General features: G+C 36.4%; 1 protein-coding gene across 1 annotated transcript in view; it reads left to right on the top strand.

Moving 5' to 3' along the window:
- The window catches only part of LOC144968210 (trypsin-2-like), a gene marked incomplete at its 3' end in the record, with an annotated part of 10775 nt that extends 1015 nt beyond the window's left edge, over positions 1-9760 (top strand). Inside the window, 4 exon segments of the mRNA XM_078906333.1 lie at positions 2188-2283; positions 5086-5278; positions 7799-7932; positions 9608-9760. Coding sequence (XP_078762459.1) covers positions 2220-2283; positions 5086-5278; positions 7799-7932; positions 9608-9760 — 544 coding nt within the window.
- Positions 9761-10700: the final 940 nt, after the last annotated feature.

Genomic DNA, 10700 nt, shown 5'->3' with positions numbered 1-10700 from the left:
ATCAAGCCTATAGCTGCATTCGATTATCAGACCTGCAAACGCGTGTACGTCGGCCAAAGTCTATATTATATAATCCCAATAAAGATCACACCTGAATGACTGAATGTGACCCACATGAAATCAAGATAAAGATATTTAGAATTTTTATCAAACTCCCACATTTATCCATGTTCAAACTTGCAGTCTTTTCTTATCATGCTCTCCTTGCAATATCAGTTGATTCTCTTCTGAATTTATCTTCAACTTCTTTATAAGCTTTCATGTTTTTGTTGTATCTTTCTCTTGCTTCTGTGATCAGTTGATTCATATGTTCCATTTCTTCAATGCACATTAATAATATAGGAAGATAAACTTTTCGAGCCCCACTTGGTATACTTTCTTTAGCTGCCTTTTGTTCAGTCTTTGACTCTTAAAAAAATTATATTCAGTTGATATCAATAGTGTAATGGTTTGTCAATATTTGAAAAGTGTCCTGGTTTTGTATTTTGATTTTTTTTTTAATGGCCGACGTGTACATATATGTAAATACGTGCACGTCGATATTGGCCTATTGTCACTCCCTGCGAATTGTGACTCGACAGCACCGAACATTTAAAAATCTATATCGTCAATGCAAGGCAAAGGTTTGAGCTTGGGGTTGTTCTCCCTGCTCTTGAGAAATATGTGGTTGGACCATCCTCATTATAGATTGGTTTCTATGAGCCAGTGTTTTATTCTCCTCTCCTCTTTTATCAAGCTGATCATATCCTCAGCTTTGGAAATGACTTATGAAGTCTCCGAGATCTAGGGATTTTGTGTCTTTTACTTCTATCCTGTCTAGATTTATTTTTTTTTTTTGTATATAGGGAGTAGCAGTTGTTGATGGCGAATGAGACCCCGTGTCTTTCTGAGTCAGTCTATGAATCCATATTAGCAATATTTATTTCCTAGAATGGGTATTTGGTTTTAATTTGCATTAGTATTCCTCTTTTATGTTCTTGTCTATCTTGTCTAAGGTATCGGTGTCCTCTTATTGTAAATCTCATATTTTCATTTAGATGAGTTTCATGGATGAAGGCTATATCAATATAATCTTGATGACGTTTGTGTGTAGGAGCTATTCTGTTGTTGTTGTTGAAATAATCCGTCTCCGTTCCACTGAAGCAAGCTTAGTGAGCTCTTATTTTCCTGCTGTGTAGTGGTTCCAGACGCATGTGCCCTTGTTCCTCATCCCTGATTCCCCAAATGGAAGTCAACAGTGCCTAGGAAGGGAACAAGAGATAAGAAATCCTCCAAATCAATATCATAAGCACATACTTATATATGCACGTGCTTTGACCCACGACGCGGGTGGGGTTGATAGGGACCGACTCCAAGCAAATGAACGCCAAATGACTACACCCAAAGTCCCCAATCTGGGGCTTTTCTTGGGTGAATGGAGCAAGTAAAAACGGAGCTGTAATTAATCTAGGAGAACTGAATACACACAACGGTTGGAAAGGAATCGTAAGCCTTAGACTGCAACATGTCTAGGAAAGGGAAACTCTGAAATAAAACCGCCACTGCCTTGTGGACAAGTTTGGATGACCTCGCGGGGTCCCAGGTTTGATAGTTGCTGACATGATGAGAGTCATTTAAATCGATCGATATTTGAATGACAATTTTTCTGGTCAAATGTTTAAATACGTGTGATTATCCAGAGCACTGTGGTTCACTGGCTAAATCCATATGTTTTATGCAAAAAAAAAAAAAAGTCCAATAACAAAAGAATAACAAGAAAAAACAAAAACAAAAAAAAACAAAAACAAAAAAAAAAAACCCCAACAAAAACCCAATAACCCCCCCCCTCCCTAAAAAAAACCCAACCAACCCCCCCCCCCCCAAATACAACAAAAAACAAAAACAAACTTAAACAAACAAAATCAAAACCACCCCCTCCCCCCCCAAAAAAAAGAAGAAAAGAACAGAAACAACAACGAAACAACACATAACCCACATAAAGACAAAAACAAAGAAAAAAACAAACAAAACAAATAATTTCACGTTCTAATACTTTTTGATTTAAATTTAACATTCTACATCAGGTTACCTTTGAGTGGCGAAGGGTTTCACTAATTCTTTTTAAAATCAATTATACGCCATTGCATTATCATCATAATGGATCTAATACATATTTTTTTCGTTTTCTTTTTTTTTTTTACTTTCCAGGTGTAGACACCAGTTTCAAATAATTCACCACGATGTCTTTATGTATGAGACCTTTCAGCCTGCTCATCACAGCAACATTCAGCTGTTTGCTAGCAAGTAATGTGTTAGAATAAATAAATTTGATGAATTAATGAGCTGATGTGATAATTTAATCACACGAAGTCATATTCATTTATGTATAATTAATCTCACTGGGTGGCATCATAAAAACTTAATGTCGCCAGCAGACCATGTAATGAGATCCTGATTCCCGTATACGTTCCGCTAAATTAAGCGTTTTGTTTTGACCATATCATACTTATTCAGTAAATGTTAATCATTAACTGCTGTACTCTGGAATAACTCGTGTTAAAAAAAAATGACCAGAAAACTTGTCCTCGCGTTCCCAGGTGATGGAGTTTTTGATAACATGATTGACATTTGAAGGACGAGTATTCTGGTCAAATTTTAAAGTACGAGATCAGATAATCTGTCGTACTCTGGAAAAACCCATATTTAAAAATTTGACCAGAAAACCCATCCTTCAAATATCGATCGATTTAAATGAACGAGGACTAGATTTAGTTATTTACTAGTCTAGTAAATGACTTGCTAGTCTTAAGCCTAAGTGGAGTAAGTGACTAAAAAAATAGGATTTCATGAACGCTTTTTCGTCTCAGACTAGCTAGTCTCTAGACTAGAAGTGGGCGTTGTAAGACGTGAATAAAATCACCTGATATTGACTTTCGACTGTGAGACTTCAATGATGTCCATGGTCGACTATCAATTCTATATTTAGGTCCATGAAAGTTTCATTGCAACTCAAACAAATCGAACCAAAAAACAAAACAAAACAACAAACAAACAAACAAACAAACAAACAAAAGATAAATTGTGTTTTGATGAATCACATTATTTCAGTCAGTTACAATGCCAGCCGAATAACTTTTGTCTTCACTATACTTTCAAATCATTTTATTTGGTTGTTCTTTGACTCAAACCCTCCGTTTCGAGTCTCCGTCCACTTGCAACTCGCGAGCCGATTAGATTAAGGTTTTAAAAAAGTTTTTACTCACAAAGATGTGTACTTTCGACTATCTGCAAAACAAAACAAAAACAACAAACAAACAAACAAAAGAGAAAGTGTGTTCTAATGAATTACATTATTTCAGTCAGTTACGATGTCAGCCGAATAACTTTTGTCTCCGCTATATTCAAATAATTTTATTTGGTTGTTCTTTGACTCAAACCCTCCATTTCGAGTCTCCGTCCACTTGCAACTCGCGAGCCGATTAGATTAAGTTTCTTTAGTTTTTACTCACAACGATATATCCTTTCGACTATCTGCACTTATTTTATAGTTTTTTAAAAAACTAGTGTCAATAGTATCAGGACACTTTTTGCCTCCGTCATTCGTAACCGACGTATTTTCCTTCCGAATCGAAGCGCTCAGTCTAAAAATAGCTGCTATCTTGTCGACGCTATGACATCTCCTAGTAACTAGTCTCAGACTAAGTTAGAAGTCATGCCTCAGCAAATGACTAAAACTTGGCCAAACTTAGTCAGAAGGTGCCGCGATTTTAGTCTGGGACTTGCTTAGTCAGCGCACATGAAATCCGATTTTTTCAAGTCTTTGACTGAAGTCAGAGATTCAGAGCTAGAGACTAAGTGCTAGTCCGCGTTCATGAAAACGGCCCCTGGATAGATAGATCATCATAACATAGTGTTGTGACACCATTAGAAACTGCTGCCGTACTCTGGAAAAATTTTAAAAAAAGTATTTTGAACAGAAAAAAACATTTTCCTTCATTGAAATGACGTTCACCATGTGAAAAACTCTCAAACCTGAAACTTCAAGGAAGAGCTTCAAGAAGTCTCAAGTTTAATTGATCGATATTCGAAGGACGAGTTTTCTGGCCGAAAAAAAAAAAGAAACAAAAAAGAAACAAAAACGTGCTTTTTCAGTGCACAGCATTGCAGTGAGTAGTTCTCAGATATGGACAGAGCCGACGTGTCCATATATGCTTTTAATTATATCCTCGCACAGAGAATAAAAAGCCCAACAAATTGGGTTCATGTAAGCTAGATCGAATTTAAGCCCTCTCCGAACAATAGTTGCCATTTTGTTGATGATTAGTTAACTTAGTTACAAGTATTTGACTGTGCTACGTAGTCCCAACTTTCCAGAGACCAAAGTTAAGGCCAAAGGGGAGTGGACTAAGCCTGTGACTTTGCTTGGTCTGCTCAAATATGTACCGAATTTGAAGTCTTTTACTAAACTAAGTCCTTACTCAGTCTGCATCAGAACGGGCTCTTGGCATCAAACTTAATCAGTCAATATTCTATATGTTGGCCTTCGTAGCCACGGAATCAATCGGCTCATCAGTCAACCCCAGTGCTCGATTATCTCCAACTTGCCAAATTAATGAGTTAGAGACCTCCTGGAATTCAAGAATAGTGTCGACACAGCCCAAAATGATCATTCTTTCATCTATTGTCTACATCTGTTTATTAAACAATCGAATCAATTAACGGGGCATCCTAGTCGTTATTCTTAAAAATCTTTTTTCAAAATTCTACATATCTAGACAAAACCAAGTAGTCGAAGTTGACGATTCAAGTAAAATTATTTGGTAACATCTTATTTATTTATTTTTAAAATACAAGGGAAAAACAAGATTTAGAATGACTTCGAATTGCCATATGACTTTATATGCGATTTCGATATTTATTTTTCAACTTCACCAGATGGAGCCTCTAGCCGGCAGAAAAGAGTTATAGGTGGTGAGAGATACTTATAAGCGATTTCATATTTTTTTTCAACTTTCACCAATGTGATCTCATAGCCGGCAGAAAAGAGTTATAGTGGTGAGAGATACTTTATATGCGATTTCGATATTTATTTTTCAACTTCACCAGATGGAGCCTCTAGCCGGCAGAAAAGAGTTATAGGTGGTGAGAGATATGAAAAGGGAGAGTACCCTTTCCATGTGTCCCTCTGGTACATGGGAGAAAACAACCCTTATACAGCCAATACGCCTGATCTTCATCACACTTGTGGAGGATCTCTCATCGCTGACCAATGGGTACTCACATCTGGAGCCTGTTTTGAGTAAGTTTCCAAGAGCCATAATATTATGGCATATAGAGCTTTTTTATACCAGTTTCTGAAGCATTAAAAGTATTATAAAAGTCACGCTCTACTACTATCCTATAAGTAGTCTTTCCGCCAAATAAATTCAACCGAATTATGCAATCACCATTTGTCACACAACTTAATGTAGATTCATGCCAAGCCTCTTCTTCTTCTTCATGGTCGTTGTAGTAACCCCTTAAACAGAGGATCCAGACTACTGTTTACATTTATGAATTTCACCACTCACACACACACATACACACACAAACAAATACATACACACACACACACACACCCACACACACACACACACACACACAAACTCACATATTTAATACACGCTCCGATTAATTTAATTTCTTAGCATGTGAGTTGACTGGTCCACCTACCAAATGACTGTAAAGAACAAAATACGTAACAAGAAATTAATCGATCTCCGCACCTTCTTCAGAAGAAAGTGAAACGGTCTTAACCCTTGACAGGCGGGAATTGGTCTTACTTTAACCTGATATATCTTAACTATAGCGGCAATGGTAAATGAAGTTCCATCCATCAAAATGCTAAGCCATATCAATATTCACAATTACACAATGCATAACCATCCTTTACATCATGTTGACTTCAAAAAATACCTCGGAATCCTTTTCAATAGGAATCTAAAGTGGCAAACTCGTATAGAACATATCACAGCAAAGGCAAGTAGGATGCTGGGTTTTCTCAAATGGAACATAAACCAATGCCCACGAAGAATTAAAGCCCAGGCGTACATAGCACCCATCAGGCCAATATTAAAATATACCAGGGTCGTGTGGGAGCCCTAAACAAAAAAGGACATAGACAAGATTGAAAAAGTACAGAGAGCAGCTGCAAGATTTGCAACAGGATGCAAATCCAGAGACCCGGTTTGTGTCACCTCCTCCCTCCGGTCACTAGAATGAAAACCATTGAAAAACAAGGATCCCGTCTTGTTACCACAAAACCATCACCAGCCCAAACGCTTTCCATCATCCCAAACTACAAATAAATCAAATCAGATAGGTACGCTACAAGTAGATACAATGCATTATAATACATACAATCATTTACAAGAACAGACACAAACACAGCTTTTTCCAACGAACAATAACTGATTGGAATGTCCTGCACGGGACATAACGGATTTTGAATGCTTGAAAACTTTCAAAACATTTTTGAACGCACTGGCTCGTCAAAGTAATCTGTGACTTTTCCCTGTTTTGATTGGACTGTAACTGAACATTTGCAGTGATGGGCTCGTGGGGCCTTTTGCAAATTCAAGCCATTGAAGATTGAAGAATGGTGATGTGGCTCAACAATTCAGAATCTTCATTGAAGACCTTGTCGCATCGCTGTTAATAGACTATTACAATTTGCTGACGAATGGAAACTTTGGTAAAGGGCGCTTTAGCTTCATGATCATCACACAAATTGATTTTAGCGAAACAGTAAAATGGAATTTCTATACGTGTAATTAAATAAGTTCATATTCGATAATATATCGTGACCTGCTGCTGATTCACTTTACAAGCCACCATCATACCGCTGTCAAGGCGAAGAGGTAGCGAGACGTGGGTACCTAAAAGGCGCCGTTGACTGAAAACTAGGTCAAATATGCAGAAAACTAAAAATCTTAGTTCAAAATACAATATATACATAAAAACAAATCTGAAATAAACACTATTACAATTTCTGTTATACCAAAACGTTCGAAGATCTTCATTCCCGTTCTGCTAGTTAATGACGGCCGAATTTTGCACACGTCACTTAGATGGCACAATCTGAGTCTGGAATTCAGTTTTCGTCATTTTTAATCTTAATTTGACGCTTTTCTCTTTACGAAAATAATAAGAAAATAATATTCAACTCCGCCGGTCGAGGGTTAAATAAGTCTTGAGAGATCACAATATTTTTCAAAATCGTTGACTAGATAAATGTGACAATTCATCAATGTTTTCTAAATGTTTTAAAACCAAGTACTCTCGTAAACAGGCAAACACCTTTATTCAATTTGATAAAATAATAAAAATACAGCTATTACTTCATATGTTGATAAGTTAAGATGAGTACAAATGTGTCAAATGTTTTATATCTGAGATATTATTTGAAGAGGTAAAGAGAAAAATGCGAACATAGTCGTTTATTAAATCAGATATCTGACTGTAGTCAATGATTATGAGGATGTCTTCACCCAGATAATGTGTTTAAATCGACTCAAAAGAGGACTTTTCATTTCACTTAAACTAAAACTATATCTCTTTGTCAAATTTAATCTGCGTGTAATTCGTTGAGTCTGTCTGAGCATACGTGTTTGCTTTTTACTATAAATTCAAATTTAATCTTTGGAAACCATGTAGACACAATTTTATATCCTACTTTTATGACTCTATCGCAACTTTATAGTTGAAAATTGATCGTTGGACACGCATGTACGAATGATATTATGCTGCTGACCAGCACCCAGTATTAATCTTTCCACAGTGATAACTTCTTGCCAGGACTGGGCAACAACTCATTGTGGAAAGTTTACCTGGGAATGTATGCACAAACTGATGCCGAGGAAGAGGCTCAGTATCATCGTATTAACCAAGTATTTACACCACCTGAATACAGCTGTAAGTAATTAGTGTTTAACCACACTACAGTTACAGTATTGAATTCATAAAATAATGTGATACACTATAATAGCTAATGGCGATAACAGAACGGATGGCAATTAAAAATGATAAGACCAAGCTGTCGCAAACCACAATACACACAACTAGGGTGGGTTGGAACCATAGAGAATACAGGACTAGAGGGGACAACAGGTAGGGAAACGTCATCAAAAGTGGCTAGTGCGAAGTCGAGCCCCGCCATTTTCTTTTATATGAAACCAGGGACGCTGTGCGATTTAATCTCTATATGAATGTCTTTGACTGAGCTCGATTAACCTTGATTTGTGGACGGAAAATAGAAAAAAGGCCAGGTTTATGATGATAAACAAAATTAGACATATTAAACTACACTTTTACTTGTACATTTAGACTTGGCTCCAATGATCGGGTTTATATTAATAACTTAAAAAAATATTATGAATAATTTATAACTCCCTTATTTGTGGGGCGATTTTGTCATTCGTGGTATCAATTTTATTGTAATAAAGAGATAGGAGCTTGAAAGTTATTTTTTCTGACGCGAAATTATTACTTTGTAATTTTAGCACTAAGAAGTTGGTAAATAAATTTGGTACACCTCTTTGATATGCCGCCACCGTCCATTCGTGTAGAATTGTGAATCTCACCGTCGATGTATTAAGCTATTGTTACGCAATGAATATAACACCTTTTTTTGAGAAAGCCTAAAAGCTAAAATCTAAAAGTAAAAAATATAATTCTGAGGAATTTGAAAGTCACATTGTTGAAATCAGCTTGAAAAAAGAAGAACATTGGTCCTTATTTCAGAAAAATCGGTTGAAAACCAACTGTTTTACGAATAAATTTGATTTTAAAAATTGCTTTTGTTTATTTTAGCTTTTTTTTAGCAACTTTTTTATTTATCGGCGATTTTCTTGATTTTTATATCATTCTTTATATCTCAATGAGACGAGATCAGTGATATACTTTGTTTGTTTCAAATGTAACTAGAACATAATTTGGCTTTTTTACCTATCAACCATGCCTGGATAATATATTCAGCAACGTGGTGATTGTGACGCAACTATGCCATGAGCGTCTTCCAGTGTTTCAATGATGTTCAGTTCATTGTTGACGGCTGTTTAGCCATGAGTGACCGTAGAAAACGAAAGGCGACTGCAGACATCAAAGGGTAGGCTTATATCATCAAAGTATGTCTACATGATTGACATGGCCATATAGGGAACTCAAAGAATCTGAACACGAGAGGTCGAGCGCCGCCATTTTCTTTTTTATGTTATGCAACCAGGGACGATTAGCCACTAAAAAGTGGCTGTTGTCTGGTCTGCTCCCTAGTCTGTGGTTGGAACCCACAGAATTTAAATATTCATTTGCTAAATGCAGTGAACTGAAAAAAAAAAAATAATTGAACAAGAATTAATATGACAGTTGAAAAAAATAAATAAAGAACAAACCTACTTGATTTGGAAGGTACTGGGCCAAATTCATGCCCTTCTCGATCAGGTAGAGGGAGCTTTTCTTAATTGTATGGTCAAAATATTCGTCGCCTTCAACTAAAAGTCACGCTACACCAGAGCGATTTCCCTACGACAGTGCTTAAGTAGTACAATATGGGGAGGCTTCACTCTAATATCGGTTTCCCTGTCCTTTTCAGTATCTGAGCTGTATGGCGATCTGGCCCTTCTCAAGCTGGACAAACCGGCCTCCTTGGGCACCTCTGTCGGGATCGTCAACCCCAATGCAAACCCAACATGTCCAGAGGTAGACAGCAGTGTGAACCTCATTGGTTGGGGACAGACACAAAACCGTGAGTAACCCTGTCAAGTATTATGTATATATGAGTATCTCACACTGGAGTTTATTCCGGTTTCCGTTTCATAGGACCGCCAAATGTGACAAATCTTCTTAAAACAGTATTATTTTCGGTCCAACCCGATTCTTAAAATTAAATTTTAAGATTAATTTATAAAACTGAGTTAAAATAAACGCATTCATTAACAAGAACGAGTTTGTTTCTTAAACCAAAAGTAAAACAAATAAATTAAAAACAAAACAAAACTCAGATTTCCAAAGCTTGATCATTGTGCCTCCCCATCTCGATAATTCAACATAAAATCAGAAAGAGGCGGTGAATTATATATATATATATCATGGTCTCCTGACGTATTTCAACATTTTCCTTTAAAATTCGTATGCTCTAGGACAGATAGCACCCATAGTTCTATTCTAAACAAAATCCCAAAGGATTTTTGGTCTACGTTCTGCTATTTAGGCTGACAAAGCTTTCAAATTACAAATAATCAGAAGATCAGTTGGTTATTTTCAGAACTTAGAACATGCCTTATCGGCTCAGACATTAGGCTCTTTTCCATTTTATATGGTAATCGATATTGATAACGATTTAACCGGTTTAAAGAAAAGGTCAAACTTCATTTGAATAATGAGTCAACTATTAGTAGGGGGAATTAAGCTAAAACCGTGCAAATTCGGGTTGAAAGCATGAAAATTTGCATACAGGTTATCAAGACCCACTACACATACAAAACACTCTGCATCTACATAACTTTCGGTTAAGCCTTAATTTTCTTTTCAGCTATATTAAACAATGGAAATACTGCGTAAATACATATATTTTAATATTTTGTTCATATTCACTGTATTAGGGGAAATTGGACTAAAACCGTGCACATTGGGATATTTATTGATCTCCAACACAAAAGTGGCTGCTCTCAACATTGTCGCCTTAT

Source organism: Berghia stephanieae, chromosome 1 (genome assembly GCF_034508935.2).
Source record: "Berghia stephanieae isolate SIO BIC M18660-M18661 chromosome 1, UCSD_Bste_1.3, whole genome shotgun sequence".
Lineage (NCBI taxonomy): Eukaryota > Metazoa > Mollusca > Gastropoda > Nudibranchia > Aeolidiidae > Berghia > Berghia stephanieae.
Note: the sequence above shows the minus strand (reverse complement) of the source record. Positions and strands in the feature narration are given on the sequence as shown.